This window comes from Gorilla gorilla, chromosome 1 (assembly GCF_029281585.2).
Source record: "Gorilla gorilla gorilla isolate KB3781 chromosome 1, NHGRI_mGorGor1-v2.1_pri, whole genome shotgun sequence".
Taxonomy (NCBI): Eukaryota; Metazoa; Chordata; class Mammalia; order Primates; family Hominidae; genus Gorilla; species Gorilla gorilla.
The window spans coordinates 54,472,729-54,495,870 of NC_073224.2; the positions used below are offsets into that span (position 1 = coordinate 54,472,729).

The window sequence follows — 23,142 nt, forward strand, 5'->3', positions numbered from 1 at the left end:
ATAATCTTTCCCAGAGACTTGGACCTGTTGGTCAAAAGCTGGGGTCTTGCAGTTCTGAACAACTGGCTTATGGGAAGGTGACCTGGACCAAAGGGAGGGCCAAGGGACCGTCCTCGTGGGTTCAGTCCATATCCAGGCCATTTCTCCAAGACAGCATGGGACACCTGTGCCAGCTCCTGGGCTGTGAGAGGACTGACTAGAGGACACTTACATCTAGGGCGCAGAGGAGAGGTCTGGGCTAGAGACTGCATATCTCGGAGTATAGATGTGACTGCAGCTGGGAACAACCTTAGATGTTAGACGGTCCAATGCCTCCCAGTACAGACGGGGAAACTGAAGCCCAGAGAGGATAAAGATTTGCCAGGAGCCATAAATCTATTTGTTGAAATATTTGTTCACCAAACATTTATTGAGTACCTTCCCTGTGCCTGGCACTGGGTCAAGTGCTGCAAAGACAAAAGTGAACAAAACTCATGGAGCGGTAGGAGGCAGGCAATTAAGTGAGTAAATACATTATTAGGATATCAGATTGCGGTGCGTGCTATGGAAAAAAATTAAGTAGAAAATGGAGAGTGCTGGGAATGGAGGTTGCAAAGTGGTGACCAGGGAGGATACTTAAAAGGTGACATTTGAGCAAAGTCCTGGAGGAGGTGAGGAAGTAAACCATGTGGATAATGGTGGAAAGAACATTCCAGACAAAAGGAAAAGGCTTGATGCAGGAACAAAAGTAGTATATTCAAGGAGGCCATCGTGCCTGGACTAGATTGAGGAGGGGGTGACACCAGAGAGGCAGCAAGGGGCCACAGCATCTGAGGCCTTGTAGACCAGTACAGAATGTTGGCTTTTTTTTTTTCTGGAGTATGATGAGGAATCACTGGAGGGTTTGGAACAGAAAAGTAACATGACCTGATTTGTATATTAAAATAGTCACTCTGGTTGTTGTGTTGAAAACAGATTGTAGGATGACAAGAATGAAAGCAGAGTGACCAGATAGAAGGCCACTGCAATAACCCAGATGAGAGAAGGATGGCGGCTTGGAGCATCGTGGTAGCAGTGGAAGGGGTGAGAAGTGGTCAGATTCTTAATATAGTTGGAAGACAGGGCCAATGGAGTTTGCTGACAGCTTGGATGTGGGATGTGAGAGAAAGAGAGTTGTTTTGGATGACTCCAAGGTTTGGGCCTGAGTAACTGCAGGAGTAAAGCTGCCATCACTGAGCTGGGGAAGACTTCTGGTGGGATGGGTTCAGGGAAAGACTCCGGGGTTCAGTCTGGAAGTCTGGATATTTGTTAGATATCCAGTGAGCATGTTAAGAAGGCCTTTGAATATTTAAGTCTGGAGTTCAGGAGATAGGTCTGGGCTGGAGTAATCAGCAAACATACAAGACCAGATGAGAACATGGAGGGAGAGAAGCGTAAACAGAACTTGAGCCTTGGGAGAACTTGAGCCTTGGGACATGCCAAGGTTAAGGGGTTAGGGTGATGAGGTCAGAAATGCTGGTAACAGTGCATTCATGTTAAGTTTAAAAGAACTCAGGACTTCTGATCTAGAACCCTTTAGTCTCTGTGATAGCAGGGACTACACTTTGTTGTTCATAAATGTTTTACCAGTGCCTATAATGGTGGCCTGGCATATACTAAAAACTTAATAAATATTTATGGAATGAGTGAATATAAAGAAACAGAAGAAAAGAGAGTGGTAATCTTTAATTCTTACCAGCTCCTCCTTCCTACAGATATGGGAGGGCCAGACCTGAACTTTGTTTCCTCTCCATTACATCTACTACGGAACCTGTGGGCCAAGCTTCCCACCCCCCTTAACCTCTCTTCCTCTCCATTTCAGACCGGCTGGCTGGGGTGCCTGGAGCAGTCGGCAGAGGGGGTAGAGTTCACAGCGGAAGTTTTGTCCCCATTGCCAGCAGGGGAGGGAGAGGCAGCAATGACAGGAGCAGTGACCTTGGCTACCCCCACATCAGGGCAATGGGAAAGGGAATGTTGTGCTGGGAAGAACTATTAATAACTCGTCACGGTCACAGAACGCAACACAAACTCATTGGGCAGCTCAATTTTCTGCCTGTTTAAAGTGATTAGTGGTTCTGCGGGTGAAGCCAGAAAAAAAAAGTTTTATATGGAACAATAAATTCCTCTATAAGCCACAAAACCCTACAAATTTGCAGCTAATAAACCCACAAATGTAAGATGATTAAGAACTGGCGAGGAAAGAGAGTTCCTTGATTCTTAGCCTCAAGAGGCAGTGTGGTCTGATGGGCTGACGCTGGGCCAAAGGCAGAGAAACCCAAGTTAAAATCCTGGCTCTTAATTAGCTGGGTGTCCTTGGGCAAGTCATCCACCTTCTGTCTCAGTTTCCCCATCTGTAACATGAGGATACACAATTCCTGCCTTGTCTTTCTCAACAAGTGATTGGGGGATAAATAAGATATGAGACAAGACAGCCTTTCAGAAAAAAAATATTTCTAATTCTCTTAACTGCAGGGAATTATTATTTGCCCAGTGACTAGTGGGATGATCAGCACTTACCTTGAGATATAAAGGCAAATTTGCGAGATTCATCTGGTCCCCTGCCCCAACCTATTAGCCTGTCCCCAGAGGGCTCTGTCATGGAGCCCGCCAGGATAGCTGTAGAGTGGGTTGAATTATATGTAGCCCCCAAAAGATATGTCCAAACATGGTACCTGTGAATGTGAGCTTATTTGGAAAGAGGGCCTCTGCAGAAGGAATTAAAAATCTCAAGATGAGATCATCCTTGGTTAACAGGGTGGGCCCCAAATCCAATGGCAAATGTTCTTACAAGAAGAGGAGACACACAGAGGAGAGACACAGAAGAAAACAAAAAAGGCGACGTGAAGATAGAGTAAGAGATTGGAGTGATGGGTCTACAAGTCAAGGATTGCCACCAGACACCAGAAGTGAGGTGAGAGGCATGGAATGGATTCCGCCTCAAACCCTCCAGAAGGCACCATCCCTGCTAACACCTTGATTTTGGACTTCTGACCTCTAGAACTGTGAGAGAATAAGTTGCTGTTTTTTTAAGCCACTAAATTTGTGATAATTTGTTATGGCAGCCACAGGAAATTAACACAGTAGTCATGCCTTGACTGCCTGGAAATTCCCATCCATCCTACAGAGGAGATGAGACACAGCATGGACCACTGTGAAATGACACTTCTGGGTAACATCCTCCCGGCCACCTTAGGACACATTCCATCCAACATTAAATGGGAGGACAGGAAAGGAAGCCAACATAAATCAAGCACCTATAATGTTCCAGGCACCACGTGAAGTCATCTCATTTAATGCGATCCTTGCCAACAATCTTCTCAATTGAAAACTATTATCCCCATTTTCTATTTGTGGAAATTGAGGCTCTTGAGAAGTCAGGTGACTTGCACCTGTCACATGCTGGTGGCAAAGCCAGGATTTGAATCTAAGTCTGCTAAGTCAAGATGAATCCTCATTCTACCCTGGGAAGAACCCTGAGCCCTGGGAGGACCTTGGTGGAAGTCCACCTGGTTTCCTGTCCCTGGCCAAAGGCTGACATCAGGGCCAGGAGTAAGGGGTGGCCAGATACTCTCAGAACCAAGTCAGAGCCAGTTTCCTGTTGGCATTAGTGGTTTCAAAGACACACACAGAGAGGAACATTTTCTAGCTACAGTTGCTGTTGAAGTAAAAATGTTCTGTGGAAACAGATCACCAGAGCATCCATCACCAGAGGAGATTTGATGTGGAAGGTACAATTTTGTATTATAAGGCAGAATTCAATACATTTCTTCTTTGCCCTCTTTCTGTCCCAGGCCCCTGTTGAATGCTGGTCCTGATTTAGAGAGAGAGCTGGGGCCAGAAGATTTCTGTTCTCACTATGGCCCCAGGCTCTCCTCCAAAGGGAAGTGTCCAGCCAGCACAGGGCTCCAGTTGGGCCTGATTTGTTTAATGAGGTTATAACAAGGCCCAAGGAGCATCACCCAGGCCCAAGAGAGGTGAGACACTATTGTCCCCGGGTCCATCCTGGGCCCTGTCCCCTCCTGGGTTCTAGCTGAGATTCAGCCATCAAGTTCCCAGATCTAGAGCATGAGGGTGGGCCCTTTAGGATGCAATTGTGTTTGCTAGACCTTTTTTTTTCTTGCGAAGATTTTCAAAGATCATTAGCTGTCAGGCTAGACTAGCTCGTCATGGCCTCCAGGCACACATTTCCAAACACTGACCTAGGGTTTCAGGTCCTGAGACCTCCTGGGAAAACCTTCCTAGAAATGTTCTTCACCATGCTCTCTTATCTCTCAGCCTAGATACCTGGGAAGTCCTATGATTGATCTGACCTTGACGGAGCTAGTGCTAAATGAAGCAACGTATTACGAAGCAAGAGGTATGGTTTCTAGTGGTTTACCATCACTTGCAAATTATAGTGACATGGGCAACTCACCCCCAAATACCTACATTTGGTCTGATCTGGTTAAGTGGAAATACTACTTCACAGTCTGGGGGCTAGACCACCTCTGATTCTCAATTTCCCAGCAAGTTCGGGTCATCCTCATTGTGGAAGTAGAAAAGAGTTGTGGATGCAGGATGGAGCATGACCTGTCTGCTTCTGGCTGAGGTTTCTTGGCAAAGTCTGGAATGATGATGACTACATCAGGAGAAATGTCCTGGGAGCTTCCTTCCTACGAGGTCAGACTTTCCCAGAGGGCAACAAGGTTTCTGTAGGAAGGGGGTGGGGCAGGTGGAGTTGGCACGATTTGTTCTGCTAAGCAAGAGAGAGGTCTTAACAGTGCCCATCCCCTGAACCCTGCCGAAATGACTTGGATTTGCTGGCTCTTTTGGAGTAAAAGAGAGCATGGTGTATGTCTCTCACACTTTCTCCCCATCTCTGAGGTAGCCCATTGTGCAGATGAAGGAAGTGAGGCTCACAGAGGTGAAGTTACTTCCTCTGGCTGACCCAGCTTGCAGGGGCAAAGCCAGGGTTGGAAGACAAACAGCCTGGTCTCCAGAGCTGAGGGCATAACAGAGGCTGTGTTGCTGCAGGTGCATTTGTGATGGGCATTTCTGTGCTGTGCTGGGTTGTGGGGTGGGGCTGCCTATGTGGAGTGAGGGTCATGTAGGGCTTGAAACATGTGGCACGTGTGCTGCACGTGCACATGATTGGCTGTGCAGTTCCAGATGCCTGTGTGACCACGCGTGTGCATGCCCGCACCTGGCCCCTCCTCCCCAGGTGGTATGGCTGGGGGCCGCTTTCCCCACTTAGAGGAGTCTGCAGAGGAGCCAAACCACAGCTCCAGCCAAACCGCAGCTTGGGCCGCAGGGGTTTGATCTTCCCTCTGCTGCCGGAGATGAGAGAAGTCTAAGTGGCAGAGATTTACGGGGCCTGAGGGAGAAATACCCTTCCAGTGAGAAGCTCACATGAAAAGCTCCAGAGTAATAACTGAGACTGCAAAGCGTGCCAATTATGCAACAATTAAAAGGTTTGACTATCATTTCTTTCTCCTTTTATTCTCCCATCTACTCCTCCCCCTGCCACATCTGGCTGCCCCTGCAGGCTCCCCAGCAAATGCTCTGGGGAACAGAGGATAAAGAACACACTTTTCCCCTTTTTAATTGGAGATCAAAAGTTGGAAGAAGAACTCACCCCTCAAGGGCAGGAAGAAGGGGGTATTGTTGAGATGCAGGCCCTCAGAGGAGGGGATGGGAAAGGAGAAAGGAGTGTAGGGCAGGTTCCTATACAGCTTGTCAGGGTTTGTAAGAATTTTACACACATCATCTCACTTAATCCACAGGCCAACCCTGTAAGATTAGTTAACTATTACTGGCATTATGTTTCAGATTAGAAAACGGAGACTCACAGAGGCAAATGATTTTACCAAGGTCACACAGCTGGTAGAAGTGGCACTGTGCCCCAGGCTGTCTGATGCCAAGGGCTTTGCCACCAGGCTCCTAGCCTTGGCTTTCCCATTGGTAAAGTGGGTGCAGGCCCTGGGCTTTGTGTGATGGAATCAAGTGCTCCTGTAGATGAAAGGTACAGTGGGTGCTTAGCGGCAGGATTGCTCTGTAATTCAGCCAGCATCAGCTGAGCCAAATGCCCTGCGCGGCAATCCAGTGGCTAATTGAGAAAGAATTAGGCAGTGTGCCCCAAAAGTGAAGAAACAGCTGCTAGTTGGCTTTTTAGAGGCGCCAACACATAGCCAGTGTATGTACCCCCTCCCCAACTGATTTCCCAGCAAAGCTAACAGTGCCCACACTCCAGGGCCCATGGCATTGGACTCCCTCCTGCCCTGCTCATCCATGGCAACTCCAAACACTGCCCTAAAAGCTCTTATATCTCCTGAGGGAAGGTGGCTGTGGCCGCACAGGCTTTTGCAAGGTAATGACCACCATCTCTTACATCTAGGATTCCCCCAAACAGCTGGCACATAGCAGGCTCACACAGTTCACATTTGACCCAGACAAAAGAGGACAGCAGGCTCTCCCCCAGGGACTTTCATGTATGTTTTCTCATTAATGCACCCTAGATCTGCTCTGTCTCTAACTAAGGGAGTAACTCTGGGCAGGCCATGACACCTCCCTGGACATCAATTTTCTCAGATGTTGATTGAGTGGGCTAGACTGTCCAGAGTTAACTGCCCAGCTGTCTATGACAGCTAGAGAGGGAGGAACATGTAGCCCAAGTCACCCACAGTGGCAGGAAGAGGTTCCAATTTTCCTGCCTCCAGGCTGGGGCATGTCCCGCACACCTCAGTCCTCAGTCTTCTGGAGGGTGAGCATGCTGGCAAAGCTGGGCTGGCTCTGCCATTTCTCCTGCTTCAGGCTGAGCCCAAGAAAGCAGCCACACTTCTGGGTCTTGTGCCCACAGGAAAAAAGAGTGGAGCTTGGGTCTCAGCCTCCCCATTACTTTTCCCTGCACCACCACAAATGCCATTAGCCCAGGCCTCCTGGGATAAGTTTTCCCAAATGGTTTTCCCCAATACATTGCTTCCCAGATCACAGCCTGACTCTCAGCATTTTCTCCGCTGCTGCTTTGGATTCTTGAAAAGCCCTCACCTCAGGAGTGATGTCCTGGGGTATATGTGGGAGGGGGTGGAGAATAAGGGGGGTTGGTTATGGAGGGCAAGGTGGAGCAAGTGGGGGGTAAGAGAAACTGTGACCATCCCCCTGACACCATGAGCTCTACCCCAACCTCAGTGGCTCACACTTGGTGACCTGGGGGTCCTTCTCTCCCCATCGCCACTCTCTGAGGCCTGTACCAGGTGGCCATGGCAGCCAGCTCCCTCATGGGAGCTGAGGGACCCCAGCTGGCAGAAACGGCCACACTTAGAGAGCCCAGCCAGTTGTTTGCTCAAGTGGGGCCCACTCAGCCCACTGTGTGGGGACTGGCAGGACTCCAGAGGAAATGATGGGAGGGTTTGTGTGTATTCTGACCTTAACTGAATTCCAGGATGATGATGTGTGAATAATATGGCTTTTTGAGAGTCAACAGCTTGGGTGCTTCTTATAGTAAGGCTAGAGTGCTCAACGGGCCATCTCCCCATTAATCATTTAGCTAGTTTGATCAATTGGCAAACAGTCCCAGCATTACTCTGCAGTATTACTCTTCCTTCTGTCAGCAGCCACCCTTACACAGATGTCAAAACTGCCATCAAGTCAGCCCCAGCCCCACCCCCATGCCTTCTATTCCCCAGGCTTCATATTTTAATTCCTTGAGCTTCTTGCAGTTCCCATTTCTGTCCAGAATTTTCATTATTTTGGTGGTCTCTGCCCGCAGGAAGATCCCAGGTTCCTACTCCCTGGGCCATTCTGAACTCCCAGAGGGCACATTCTGACCACCTGAAGGAGGAAGAAATTCATTCTCAGTGATATTCCAGAGAAAGTGCCAGGGAGGGGCATGTGGGTAAACAAGCCCGGGGCCAGACCCCAGCATCCCAGGACTGCTGGCTCTTCCCTCTGTGTGCTCCCTCCACTCCAGGACTCCAGGCTTTCATCACCAGGCAGGACAGAGTTTGACCAGGACCTCAAAACTCACAGTGTCTCCAGATTGTGCAGCCCCTCGAAGCTGTGGGTCCCCAGATGCTGGATGCGGTTGTTATGCAAATGCCTGCACGGGAAGGAAAGACGCATCAGAATGGGTGCCCATGGCACTGGGGCCAGGGGATGGAAGAGCACATGGTGGCATGAATGGGAAAGTGTAGGCAGAAGCATGGACAGAATGACCTAATGGTCCATCCGTTTGTTTCCAGGAACAAACTGACTGGCCAAGACTGACTTCTGAAGCCACAATCTCCAAGGCTGGATTGACCACAGGCTACCCCATATTGATTTCCTATTAAAGGAAAAAGGGAGAGGAGAGCCTCAGGTCAAGGCTAAAGCAAGTTCCCCCTAAGCTCTAGAAGACAGATCTGATGTCAGAGGGGCTCAAGTCTGAGGCTTCTTCTATGGCTGGGCTCCCCAGGACCCAGTCTGCCTGACTCAGTGGCCAGACATACTTATGGGAGCCAACAGCAAACCACTGCAGTCAACATATAATTAAAGGCGAAGCTTTCTGTTACAACTGGAGAGAGCTACAGACACACTCAGAGAACAGGCAGATTGGTGAGGCCAGAGGAATCAAGGTAGGCTTTATAGAGGTGGTGATCCAGAGCAGGGCCTTGAAGGACAGGTGAACTGAACAAGCAGAGGGAAGAGCATTCCAGGCAAAGGGGGACCCGAGGTGATGCAGCTTGAACAACTGGACAGAGCTATCCAAGCATAAGCTGGAAAAAACAACATTACATGGAAATTATGAAAACATACAACAGGGAAACAGAAAGCAAGAAGAAAGAGGATGCAAAAGACAGGCAAAGTTTCAAGCCTAGAAGAAAAGATAACTAATGAACCAGGAACACAAGGAAATTTATCACAGTAGCCTTCTGCTACAAAACAATCCAATAAAACAATATTTCAAAGATGAATGTTCTTAAGTGAAAGGAAAAATGACACAGTAGATTAAGGAAATAAGTTGAGGACCAACACTACATCACTTGAAAAAATGAGTCAATAAATTTAAAACAAGGGACAGTGCAGACACTGCTAAAAATTGAATTGGTGTCGGAGAGAAAACCTGAGATAATCATGGTGACTATGGTTGAATGAGACAAAAATGTTAAAACAAAAACTAAATGCTGAAGACATAAAGGTGATTTAACACAAGCATAATTGATGTTTCTGGAGCAGAGAATCCAAAAATGAGACTGAAGATGTATTCGAAGACATAACACAAAAGAAATCTCTAAGATGATGAAAGAATGGAAGCTGCAGCACAAAAGCATACATTGTTCCAGGATAATTAGATGCTGACTATTCCATACTGTGACATATCCTAGTTAAACTATTAAATTCAAGAATTTAAAAACATCTTCAGGCAGAAGAAGGAAATCACTGACAAGGGGAAGAAAATCAGGCTGGCCTCCAAGATGTTGTTCAAATATAAAGGCAATGGGCAGGCCTCACCCAACATAGATGGGTAAGGACCGGACTCCTGCGAGCCTGGGGATTTAAAGCTTCTGTCTGTCTTCCCCATCCTTACCCACCTGCTCCATGAGGTTCCGTTTCAGGAGACAGACTCCTGTCCCCAGGGAGCTTCTGATCCAAAGGGGAAAACACCGCCTTCTGGGAGTGATCTCCCCTTACTGAGGAGTTTTAATTTTTCCCATTTCCTTCACACCTATAAACCAATTGTCATCAAACTCTATCATTCTTCTTACCTGCTGTTGAACTCCTGTCTCCATTTTCCACCCCCTTCTGCCTCCCCCAGTATCTCAGGTCCAGACCATCTCAGCTAAACACCCAGCTCCAGGCCTCCAATTCCCTCCCCTAAACCACTCATTCAACCCTGGTGTCTTGGGCACCCCAAATGGTCCAGTCTGGGAGAGGTGTTGAGGTATATAGTCCAGATAAAGAGACAAGATTACACACATGACACCACTGCTGTCCAACTACGTGCTACCTAAGGGTCCTGTTGGTGCCAGAGCAGTGGTGAGGGAGATTCCACATGTGGCAGAGCAGCCCGGATGATGAAAGCTCAGGGTTGGGGTTGAAGAGAAGCCCCTTCTCCTCCACCCTGCTTGCCTGCTCACACCTCCAGCCAGGCCCCTGTACAACCCTTGATTTTAACCAAATATCTTTTTTGCTTCCCATCATATCCAGTCTTCCTTACCTTCCTCTTGGGCCTTCCTACAGCTCATCCTGTAGTCCCTGGACAGCATTCCCCAGCCTCCTGTCCACTTCACAGGTCACCTCCTGCTAGAAGCCTCTCTCCTCCATCCCATGAGTCGGAGGCAGGTGAAGGATGAAGGGGTAATGTTTCTAACCTCTCCCCATGCAAAGGGACCAGTTTTTCTCTATCAGCTTTGCTCCCGCACCAGTAGGTTTTCTTTCCTTAGTCCCTTGTCCCTCCTTGTCCTCAGTGGGCCTTCCCCTCAATCTCTCCTAGATCTACAACAGGCATGACTTATAGGCCAATTCCTTGGCTCCCACCCAAACCTTGGAGTCACCCATGACTCCCCTTCTTCTTGGTCTTCTACCCTCTGAAAATCTCTCAATCAGGTCAATTCTTCCTTCAAAACAGCCCTCACAGTCATGCCTTCCCTTCCATCCCTTCTGCCACCTCCTTAAACTACTGGACTTTGACTGATACCAAGAACCTCTGAACTGACCTTCCTGTCTCCAGTCTGCCTCAGTTCCAATCCAGCCTTCAAATTAATCTTCCTAAAATAACTCCCTTTTAACCCTTGCCTGAAAACCTTCAAGCTTCCCTCCCACACGGGCAGAGAGAAGCCAAGCTCTCTGTTTTGACGTTGAAAGTCCCGACATGCACCTTTCCAGCTTCTTCTCCTGAGCTCTGCATGGGGACCCTCTGCTCCAGCCACACTGGCCTGGTCACTGGCAGCCAAACACGCTTACTCTCCCCTCCATGTCTTTATTGCTATCTGCTTGGAATGTCCCCATTCTCTTCATTTCATCATCTTTCCAGGCCCAGGTCCCACCCCACCTCCCCCAGGAAGCCTCCTTCCCCTCCACCTCAGCCTTCCCACCATATCTATGCTGCTATGAGTCTGAATTTATCATCTGGCTGTGTTAGCATAAGTTTCACTACATCATTTGTTATTTTTTTCCCATATTTATTCTGCTCTTTCAATTGGACTGAAAGCCCCTCAAGGGCAGTGGCTATATCTCATAGTTTTTTTGAGTTTTCAGTACACCACATGGGGGCTTAATAAATGCCTGCTCCTTCTCATCCACCTGGGGCCAACCATGAAGTTCTTATTTCTCCAGTAATCTTATCCCTCACAGAGGCCTGACCCCACCCTCTCACAATGTCACGGGGATGTCTCCAAAGTTAGAACCAATCACCTTGTTCTGTTTACCGTCTCTAAATACCCCCCCACCCCACCCCGTGACTCCCAGAAGAAGGGAGGGTATGGAACCCTGACAGAAGAATATAGTCCACAAGGATATTGACCTTGGTTCTCCAGCTTCCCAGGACAGAGAATTAGACAAACAAATTGGTGCCTGCCTTTTCATCTCTCAAATGGAACTAGGTATCATTCATTCCCTGGTTTAGAAAATCACGCCAGATCTTCAAAAGCGGGGGGCATGGGGGCAATGTTACCATCCAGTAGAGTCACTAACATGCATGTTCCTAAGCCATGTTCCTGCAGCAATTAGTGTGTAACCCAAAGCAATTATACATGACCTCCAAGCCCTTTTAGTAATTACCCTATGAACTTACCAATCATTCATAGCAATTAGCTGGGAGCTAATTTGCCCTCTAAAGTTCCCACTGGGGAGGCAGAGTTAACCCCAGTCCCCAATTCCTGCCAGGGATGCTATCTCCCAGGTAATTACAGTGATGGGGCTTTGCTGTCTAATTATAAGTGATGACTTTTCTCTGCTTCTTAAGGCCTGGGAAATGAGACGAATTTATCCCATCCCTGTGCCAAAGCATATGACTGCATCATCTAATTGTCAAATATGGTAGAAATTACTTAAGACATTCTTGATTTATATTCCAATTATCAAGGTATAGTTATTATATGTGCATGGCAAGAAAATAATGGCTTAATTCCTATTTTCTGATTATAGTACCCTGGCCCTTTAGTGACTCTCAGAGCACTTTTCAAGCTCTCATGTCATTTGACCTCATGATAACCCTATGGGATCAACAGGGAATGGTCATCCTCATGCTTTTCCAAAGGGAGGCCAGAAGGTTTAGCAACATGCAAAGAAGAGCAAAGCTAGCCAGGCTCCAATCCAACTCAAGTAAACATGCAGCCCCCAGCCCCCAGCAGGACCCCAGTGGGGATGGGGAACAGAGCAGCACTCACAGCACCACAAGGCTGGTGAGATTCTGGAATGCGTAGTCGGGGATGTGGCTGATGCGGTTGAGGGCCAGGGTCATGGCCTGCAGGGCAGGGAGGTTGTTGAGGGCCCTGACAGGGATCTCCGTGAGTGCATTGTCGTCCAGCCAGAGGTGGCGGAGGGAGGACAGCCCCTCAAAGCTCCTCTCCGGGACCAGGGAGATGAGGTTGGCATCTAGGCGCCTGGTGGAAGAGAGGATGGAGAGGGGTCAATCCAGGGCAAGATGCAGACCAAGCTTTGGGGCTAGACTGGGCCAGCCAGGCCCTCAACAGGGCCTTTGAGGTTCCCTGGGACTAAAGTTGTGACTTGGCCACCATGTATCCTGTATCCCGCCTCTTCGAGTTCCCATATTTGGCTCCATTCCAACCCATAGTTCTTTTTTTGTTGTTGTTGGGAGACAGAGTCTCGCTCTGTTGCCCAGGCTGGAGTGCAGTGGCACAATCTTGGCTCACTGCAACCTCCACCTCCCACCAACCCATAGTTCTTGATCCTTCTTGATCCTCTACACCATATGTTTCTATGAATGACCCCACCTCTTCCTCTCAGACCCAAGGCTGAACCCATAGCCTGTTTGTGGATAGCCAGTATTTCCCTTCACATCCATACTCCCGGGCTTCCAAATCTATGCCATATTACCCTTGCTCTCTGAGTGTGACCTCGACCTTGCTAACTGTTCTATGATAGTCCAAGACCATATAACGGAGATGTTCTCAGCATTGGCAGAGGGAAATGTCCTCCCTCTGAACCGAACCAAAGAAAAATGCCTCCCCAAAAGGGTAAGCCCTTCCCTGTCACCCATCCCTAGCACCACCTGTTCCTTGTTCCTTCAAGGGCCCAGAGGGCAAGGGGCTCCTGCTAAAGTCCTGGGGCTTCCTGCTCAGTTGATGACCTCTGGGAGGCCCCTGCATGCCACAGTTGAAGTTCTTGATTAGCTGCCTCTCAGAACAGGTGAACAGATGGTGGGTGATCCTGCTTGTGCGTAACCAGAGATTCTAGGGTGATATGAGGATTACTTATGGGAGCCCTAGAAGATCTTAGCAGCCCAGCAAAACAATGAGATTTTTCAACCTTAGCTTTTTACACATGTGCCCAGGCCACGACAGCCTTTATCAACATGCTACTGTCTCTGAGCCCCAGGTTGGGACTTGGGCTGAACCCCTATTGCCCTAAGCAGATGGTCTCACAGGGACCAGACAAACTGACCTGTACCATGGATCTATTGCTGGACTTTCCTATCTTGAAGCAAGGCTTAGCCCTGAGCCATGGTCCTCCCACATAGCCATATGGCATTTAAGCCATGGAATCCCCAGCCTTATCCACAAAGGCCCTACAGCTCCATAATCCTGAACCCAAAGGAGAAGTGATATGATCAGTAGGGTGGGATGGGGTGATATTCTTTCATCCCAACAACACAAGCCCCCTTGTAGAAGGTCCAGCAGTGCTTCTGTCTTTTCCCTGAGCATCTCATCAGTGCTCTCTCTGTGAAGACCTCAAGCACCATTGGGAAACACTCCCTAGCTCACCAGCAAGGGGGCCATGGGTGGATAGGCCAACACTGCAGTCTTGGGTGTGAAAGCGCATTCACCAGGACACTCTTCAAAAGCTGTAGTTAGGAAAGACTTCCCACCCACATCAAACCTGACATGATGGGACCAAAAGCCCTTCAGTGAGTGCCCTCTGCTGGCAAGGCCTGTCACCTTAGACATGGTTCTCCAGTGGTGGCCGTCACACCCTTGATGGTCTGTGGCTGAACCACCCTGGGGAGCTTCGTGTAAATGTGGACTCCCATGGACCATCAGCCCCAGCATCACCTGGAAGCTTGTTAGAAATGCAGAATCTTAGGCCCCACCCCAGACTTACTAAATCAGAACCTGGATTTTAACCTGACTCCCAGGTGATTCATTGATTCATCAGCACGTTAATGTTTTTAAAGCACTGAGCTAGGTTTTCCAGATCTGATGCTCCAATCTAATGACCTTGGATTGCTGGAGAAGAGAGGAAGACTGAATGAGGATATAGAAAGCCATTTCCTGCTGTGGTTAGTGCTCAGCTGGTCCTGGGAGCCCTTGTTCTTAGATTTGATCATACATTACTCCAAGAGATGAGGGCTCTACCTCAACCTCCTGCATATATGACCAGAGCAGGCACTACATTCAGCTGTGAACTCGCAGCACCCAGTGCAATGCCTAGTTTGCAGATGGCACTCAATGTTTTTAAATAAATGGGCAATAAATAAATGAGTGAATACATGCCCTCTGAATCCTCTGCTTCCAAGCCTCAAACTGATGGCCTGACCAAGCACACCAGTAAGCTAGAGGAGACCTGGACAGCCCCCCTTACCAGGGATGGTCGAGGATCCTGGCTGTCCTGCTTTGACACCCCATTCTATTGTGGTGAGGGCTCTCACCTCCCGCTTTCCCCCGTCTGCAGATGCCCACCCAGCAGATGCCCAGACTCTCCTCCTAACCCTGGGAAGGCGCTTTCCATGGGAGCAGCATCTTAGTCCCAGATTTTCCAGAGACCACAGACAGATACCTAAGCCCTGAGTCCTGCTTAGGACCACACGGAAGAAGTCACATTTGAGATGGCCTTCTTAAGAAGGCCTTAAGACTTCTTCCGTGTGGTCCTTAAGGATAGGATTTCAACAAGGAGAGATGGAAAGGGGTGTCATGAATGAAGGCCTTGAGGGAAGAGAATGCAGGTCCAGTGTGGATGGGGGAAGGGAACAGAGATTTTGGATATCCTTAAGAGGTCAAATTGATGACCGGGCACGGTAGCTCACGCCTGTAATCCCAGCATTTTGGGAGGCTGAGGTGGGCGGATCACCTGAGGTCGGAGTTTGAGACCAGCCTGACCAACATAGAGAAACCCCGTCTCTACTAAAAATACAAAATTAGCTGGGCATGGTTGCACACGCCTGTAATCCCAGCTACTCTGGAGGCTGAGGCAGGAGAATTGCTTGAACCTGGGAGGCGGAGGGTGTGGTGAGCCGAGATCACACCATTGCACTCCAGCCTGGGTGACAAGAGTGAAATTCCATCTCAAAAAAAAACAGGTCACATTGATAAGGCCCAGCAACCCACTGGATGTGGGGCCAGGGAGGGGCCTGACACATCTCGCAGATCTGGGCCTTGCTCTCTGCTACTGCCTTCCTAATGGGTAAATTAACAGACCCAGGAAGCCTGACTCCCTAAGGGGGGCAGTACCTCCTTCTCTGAAGCTCAGGGCAGAGAACATCCCTACAGTGACAACCATGACACCAATAATAATCACTGTCTCCATTTATTGAGTCCTTGTCATATGCCAGGTATACAATACCAGGTACCGTGTCCTGTATCTTCTCAAAAATGCCATTGAGGTAGCTCTGATTAGCCCCATTTTACAGAGAGATTAAGCCCCCCAAGGCCCCACAACTAGTAAGCTGCAGGGCTTAAATCTGAACCCAAGTTGTCTAACGTCAAAATTCATGTGCCTCACCATTGTGTGGTGTTGGCACTGAGGTGCATGATGGGAGGTTAAGAACCTGCTCACCTGTTCACCTAGCTGTCCTGCCCAGGTGGGACACCAGGGCAGAGATTGTGGCTGAGCTGAGAAGATGGCCATGTACCATAAGGAGGTGCTAGGAGGCAGGCAGGAAGTGGGTCAGGGCAGGGCAAGGGGAAAACTTATTCTGTGAGCTCAGGAGGCACTTGGAAGTGGCCTTTGCTATGCATGTGCATATGTGTGAGTACACACGTTTGCCGGCCACATGCATGTGCACGCTCACACATGTAACCTACAGTCCTGGTTAGTCCATCTCCTGCATTTTGTGTAACCCATAGGCAGGAGAGCTTGGGAAGGGCCCTTTTGCCAGGCTGGGCCAAGCATGGCACTGGCTTAAAATAGGGCCTTACTTTCTCAGCCTCTTAGGGAAGGGCTGGATGGGCTGAGCCTCCAGGCCTCTTTCCGCTCTGTCAGAGAGAAACTATCTTCTGTCCTGGCTCATGATATCCTAAGTGGCATGGTAGAGCCGCTGAGGGCTGCAGAGGGGAGGTGTTTGCTGCCCTGCTCCTGGTACTTGGGAACTGGAACACACCAAAGGAGAAAAGGAAGCAAACTGGCAAATGAAGAAGGTGGAATGAGCACATGGAAGAAATCAGCCAGGACTTTGTTTGTGTTTGGGATGAACAGAGAGACGGGGCGTTTACACTCAGGCCAGGTGGGCTTGGGGGTGGGGCATGGACCCAGGGTAGCACTGCCAGATATAGCAAATAAAACAACATGCTACCCATTTAAATTTGAATTTCAGATAAATAATAATTTTAGCATAAATATGTCTTGTGTAATATTTGGGACAATGCCCAGTTAAATCTGAATTTCAGATAAGCAAGTATAAGTTCGAATAAGTCCCATGCAACACTTGTATTTTATCTGGCAGCTCTGACCCAGGGGGCTCCTGTGATGTGGAAGGTGGGGGCGTTGCCATCACACAGATGTAGCCACAAATACCCTCCTTTAACCTTTTGTGTTGCTTTCCTCAGCTGTATGGTTTGATGACTTGCCCACCCCAGAGACAGTGAGGACAAACACCCCCTTAGAGGGAGACTCCACGAAGCACAGAGGGGAGTGGAGGAGGCAGCAGGAGACAGGCGCAGTATTGGCTTCTATTAAACTTTCTCCTCTCTCCCCTCTCTCTCTCTCTTTTTTTTTTTGAGACAGAGTTTCACTCTTATTGCCCAGGCTGGAGTGCCATGGTGCAGTCCCAGCTCACTGAAACCTCTGCCTCCCGGGTTCAAGCGATTCTTCTCCCTCAGCCTCTCAAGTAGCTGGGATTGCAGGCACCCGACACCACGCCCGGCTAATTTTTTGTATTTTCATAGAGAAAGGGTTTCACCATGTTGGCCAGGCTGGTCTCGAACTCCTGACCTCAGGTGATCCACCCGCCTCAGCCTCCCAAAGTGCTGGGAGGCTCCCCTGTATTTTCTTGTTGGACATCTGCTCCCTGCCCCCAGGAACCTCTGACTCTTGGGGACACCTAAGGGTCGACACCTGGCTATAGAGCAACCCCTCTTACTATCTCCCCACCCAGCTCCCGGTAGGATAAGGTTCTCTCTGGAGAATTCCCCCACCCTTTCAAGTCAGGATTCAGCCTCCCCTGAGATCTCTAGTCCTCTAGGGTAGGGGGGTCCTAGGCTCCCCTGCCATCTGGCAGCCAGGAAAGGGGTATTGGATTGCTGAAGGAGTCTCTGAGCCGCCAGCAAAATCCTCCACTTGGGACTAAAAGACGTTTTTAAGCAGCTCCCCGTAGAGGGTGGGAGAGCCAATCCTGATGGACTCTGACTTGGCAGGCTAAAGAGAGCAATTATACCAATTAAGCTCTGGAACAGAATCAACAACCCCCAGCAGCGCCTCTCGTTCTCCCACGTGGACCTGGGCCCCTCAAGTGATTTCTGATTATAATTCTTACCTGCAGTAATGGGGCAGATTAGCAGGGACCTCACAGGCCAGTTCGGGCTTGCTTAGGCTCTGGGGAAACAGCTTAACCTGTCGAGGGCCAAACTGCTTCTCATACTCCCCCAGCTAAGGGCTGAGGCTGAAGCACGGAGGGAAGGAAGGGCACCCTTCCCTCCAAGTCCCAAGGGGCATGTGGTGTGAAAGTTGCCAGGTCATAGGACATCCCAGGGAGATGGGGACATAGGGTCCTGGTTTGAATTGACTGAAATGAGATGAGGACCTAACAGGGAGCAAGCGTAGCAGAAGAGCTTTAGGTTAGACAGCAAGAAGTGACCCACTGACAGCGACCCAGGACAATAGCGTACACTAAGAATCACACTGTATCAGAGCCTGAAGGAGCCTTCCAGCCTCACTTGTCTCATATGAGGAGCCTGAAGCCCAGAGAGATAAAGAGAAATGCCCAAAGGCAGTGGTAGGGCTGGGACTCAAACTCAGAGCTTCGCAGGGTGTGGCGGCTCACGCCTGTAATCTCAGCACTTTGGGAGGCTGAGGTGGGCAGATCACCTGAGTTCGGGAGTTCGAGACCATCCTGACCAACATGGGGAAACCCCATCTCTACTAAAAATACAAAATTAGACGGGCGTGGTGGCACACGCCTATAATCCCAGCTACTTGGGAGGCTGCGGTAGGAGAATCACTTGAACCCTGGTTGCGGAGGTTGCGGTGAGCCGAGATTGCGCCATTGCACTCCAGCCTGGGCAACGAGAGCAAAACTCTGTCTCAAAAAAAAACAAAAGCAAAAACAAAAACAAAACAAAACAACTCAGAGCTTCTTTTCACTCTACCAGTCTGGTTCCCCAAAAGCGAAGGAATGACAGAGAGACTCACAGTTCTTTGTGTAAGATATGTATATGCAAGAAGCATATCTCTATTTGGAAACCAGGGGCCCTTACAGCCCACAGAGGACTAAATCAATCTAGTGGACCCTTTCTGGGATTTATTTCTCTGATCCATCTTATATCCTACCAGATCTTAGTCAAATACAAGATAAAGGGGACAGATTCAGGGGTCTGAGTGGGCCTCTAGCTGACCCATGGATGTCATCAAATATTCATTTAAAAGCAATCACTCGTGCAAAGCTCCATGCTCAGGGCTTTGCCATAGTACCTGCTCCCTGAGTGCAGGCTGACTTTAAATTCAAAGGTCAGTGTGCCCTAAGGGAGATGAGGAAAGCAAGGGAAAGAGGGCAGGTGTCCTCCTCTTCTGTTCCATTCGGGTCAGCCACGACTTGGGTCCCCTCCCTAGCTCTGAGCCACATTACATGAGAAGACATGGCAATGGTAGGACAGAGGGCTTTAGGAGCAGAGAGAGACTGAACCCCAGAATTCATGAGGAAAGGTGGGCCTGAATGAAGTAGGCTCCACAGGGCTGGGGCACATCCAGAGAGGAATTCCACTTCTCATCCAAGAAGAGGAAGATGATGCCTCCAGAGTCTCTTCCATGACATGGTCTCATCCTAAGAAAGTATCTCCAGCCAGTCCTAGTACCTGAAGTATCCCTTTCCCTCCCCAGCCTATCAGGGTTTTGCAGAGTGGGAAAGGAGGGCAAAGGTTCTGTTTCAGATGCTGAAAGCTCAGAGAAGGGGAGCCCCTAGCCAGCTTTCTTCCAGTGACTTACAAACTCAGGTTGCTGAATTTAGTGGGCTTCTCTGCCCAAACTCCCACACCAGCCTGGTTGCCTCCCTCTCTCCTTGAAGCTGCCCATCACTAAGACCCTCCTGAATAGGAGTGGCTACATAATGAGAATGAAAAGACTGTGTTCTAAAATTACTAAGAATCTCAGCTGGGCACAGTGGCTCATGTCTATAATCCCAGCACTTTGGGAGGCTCAGGCAGGAGGATTGCTTGAGCTCAGGAGTTTGAGACCAGCCTGGACAAAATAGCAAGACACCCTCTCTAGAAAAAAATTTAAAAGTTAGCCAGGCATGGTGGCACGCTCCAGTAGTCCCAGCTACTCAGGAGGCTGCGGCAGGAGGATCTTTTGATCCCAGAAGTCGAGGCTGCAGTGAGCTGTGTTCACACCACTTCACTCCAGCCTGGGCAACAAAGCGAGACCCTATTTCCAAAACAAACAAACAAAAAACTTCAAGATGACAATAGAACACTAAATCAGGTGCAGGCCCCTTCTGCTATCAGGGCCCTGGCAACCACACAGGTCGCAGGCCCATGAGGTCGGCTCTGCTCCCAAACTAAAAAATCCTCAAAAGCTGTGGGCTAGGCCTTCTCCTGTTCTCATTTCCTAACTCTGCATTTGAGAGGAAGAAAGAGGCTGGGAGGTGAGATACCTTGAGGACAAAGACAGTTCATTTGACACAGGATTACTGATTGTTTGCTCCTGGCCAACCCCAGGGCTGGTTTTCATCTCTGAACCCCCCACCCCTACTTGGCTACATAGCTGACTTTCAGTTGAACACAGGAAGGGAGAGAATAGAGAAAAGATGTGGGTGGGGAGGGGGACATCTCAGTGTCTGGTTGGAGTACAGAATGGAGGGTGGAAGGGGGAGGATATTTAAAGTTAAAAAAAAAAAAAGCAGCCACTATGGAAATGGTTATTCTGTGGGGAAAATATTCCACGTGGGAGCCGTTGATTGCCTGGAGGGACCAACGGCCCTGACCGAGAGCCTGCCTGGGAAGGCAAGGATTCCAGCAGGGAGCAGGCTGGCACCTGCCGAGCAGTGAGGAGACGCCCTTGGGCCTTCCATAGGCGGCAGGGCCCAGCCTCCCACACCAGCACCAGCCTCCAGTGCCAGATGCCAGCTTCTGCACGGAGGGCCACGGGGCTCCAATGGGGTTGTGGGGTCCCCTGCCCATGGCATGTCCTGGCCCTGCTTGGCAGGAGGGCTTGCTCGACTGGGGAACACACAGAATCTGTACCCACAGACTCCACCAACTCAGGCACGGGTGCTCATGAGCCTCTGCCTTCCCGCGGACTGACACCCCTCCCAGCCCCTCTCCTGGAGAACACAGCCTGCATTCTGTGAAGGCCCTTTATGGTCTCATGAGGGCTTCCATAAAGCCCTATTGCCCCCACATCCCTCCCTCACTACCTATCAGACTGCCTGAAATGCCTCTCATTACAGATGGTATCATTCCCTTTGTCTTCAATTCAATAGGATTGGATTAAATATAATAAACATTCATTGAGTGCCTACTATTATGCCAGCCTTGTGCTTAGTTCTAGGGTTCAAACTTGAATAACACATAGTCTCTTTCCAGAGAAGCTCTTAGACTATATACTTTGCTGTTTGATAAAACAATATAAAAACCTTAGCTTTTATATTGAGAAGGAGCTAATTGCCAGGTGTGCTCAGCATTTACATATATTATCATATTTAATCTTCATGCTAGCCCTGTGGAGTAGGAACCTTATGCTTCCCATCTTGCATGCAGAAAAGGAGGCTCAGAGGAATGAAGCCATTGGTCTGACTCCAAAGCTACCACTCAATTCAGGCTTATTGATAAGGCTTCTCCTTATCAAGATTTGAACATCAGAGCTTGTCCTGAAAGGCCTGTCCCATTTAATGAAAAGAAACCTTCTCAGTTAAAGAGTACACTCCTAGCCGAGGCCCTTAGGGGGCTGAAAACTGGGGCTGTAGCCAAAGGGACTAAACAGTGTGTCTGCACTAGAAGTAGTCACCAAGCCCAGAATCCATATGACTGGACTCCAGACTCAGTTACAGGAAGCTCCCCTTCAAGCAGGTGCCAGGCATTGACCTACATATAATCTGGGAAGCTAAGGACTCCCCAGACCCATCATCCCTCCATTTTGGGTGTTGTATGCCTCTGGTATCCTCTAAGACAACACTGTTCAATAGAGCTTTCTGCAGAGACATATTCATTATCTGCCCTGTGGCTATTGAGCTCTTGAAGTGTGGCCAGCATGACTGAGGAACCGCATTTTAAATTTTATTTTGTTTTAACTGACACATGCCATACTGGATGGCACAGTTCTAAGAAATTAGCCAGGCATTCCACACAAGACATGAAGGATACAGAGATGAATGAATTTGGTTCCTGCCCTCAAGGAACTCATAGTCTAGCAACGAAGATTAACAAATAACCAATTGTGATTTTGTGTGTGTGTGTGTGCGTTAGAAAGAGAGGAAAAGAGAGGCTGTGTCTGAAAATGGTGTGCACCAAGAGTTGAGGGAACGAATTGAAGGGTGTGGAACCTTCAGCCACGGAGGTAGGACAAACTTCCTAGAAGGCGTAAAGAGGGGACATTCATGTGAGTCTTGAGGAATAACTGAATTTTCACCAAGTGGATGAGGGTAATGAGCATTTCTGGCAAAGAAGGGTGTGTGCAGAGGTACTGACCAAAGAACAACATGGGAGAGGAGAACAACTCATCTGTGCTGAGCAGAGGGTCCTGGGTGACGCAGGGAGTGAGGGCTTGGGTCAGATGCGAAAGGTAGTAGGGAAAAGAACGTGCAGGTCCTTGGGGGCTTTATGGATCTGAACTTTAAATTGTAGGCATTGGGAAGTCTGGGTTGAGAAAGACCACTCTGGTGAGGTGGGGGTGGGGATGTGAAGGCTGGCAAAGGTCTTGTTCCTGCTGATACACAGGGCGCTATGACTTCAGACGAGTCCCTTTCCTCTCTCCAGGATCACTGTCTTCACCTGCTCAAGGAGGGGTTCACTTCAAGAGTCCCTGTGGCTCTGTCCATCTGAGAGTCTATACATTCTTTGGACAAATTCTTCTGTGCTATGCCCCTGTGTCCCCAGGCAGGGCAACTTACAAGCACATGGTGCTGTGCAGAGGCACAGAGTAGCCAACCCCCACTCCCCCACCTCCAGGCATCTCAAGATGACCAAATTCTACCATTTGGATAATATTCTTTTTTTAGAGTGTAGAAGCTGCCTGTTATTGTTTTTTTTTTTTTAATCTGGAAAGTATTATTAGGTAGCCTTTTAGCGGAGAACAGCTTTTTGAGAGAAGCTTCTAGAAATGAGACACAGACTTGGAACACAGTGAGCTTTGGACCAGAGAGATGAGGAGCTGGGAAAGATGGTCGATAGAGGTGGGAGATAGTAAAAGGCCAACTTCAGAGCTTTGAACAACTTTACCCAAGTGCCCACTTTAGTCACTTTTCTCCCCCATTACATGGGAAGACCCCTGAAGACGCGGGCTATGTCCCCTCTTTCCCTGAAACTTGCCCACCATGGATATTCAGTCTGTGTTTTTTATTGATCCAGTTATGGGCACTTTCAGCATTGTTCAGATGATTGCTTGATGGGGAGACCACAGCAGTGGAAG

At 49.0% G+C, this 23,142-nt stretch overlaps 1 protein-coding gene across 10 annotated transcripts in view; it reads right to left on the minus strand.

The window, feature by feature from the left end:
• Positions 1-23,142, minus strand: part of LGR6 (leucine rich repeat containing G protein-coupled receptor 6) — a 127,537-nt gene that overhangs the window by 30,874 nt on the left and 73,521 nt on the right. For 6 of the 10 annotated variants that reach the window (XM_019035873.4, XM_055368255.2, XM_055368244.2 and 3 more), the window contains 2 exons: positions 12,360-12,575; positions 8,021-8,092 (listed from right to left, as the gene is read on the minus strand). The exons of 1 other annotated variant lie outside the window; for it this stretch is intronic. In XM_019035873.4, coding sequence (XP_018891418.3) covers positions 8,021-8,092; positions 12,360-12,575 — 288 coding nt within the window. The remainder of the gene's footprint in view (positions 1-8,020; positions 8,093-12,359; positions 12,576-23,142) is intronic. 3 more of the 10 variants (XM_055368200.2, XM_055368229.2, XM_055368234.2) reach the window with 1 other exon arrangement.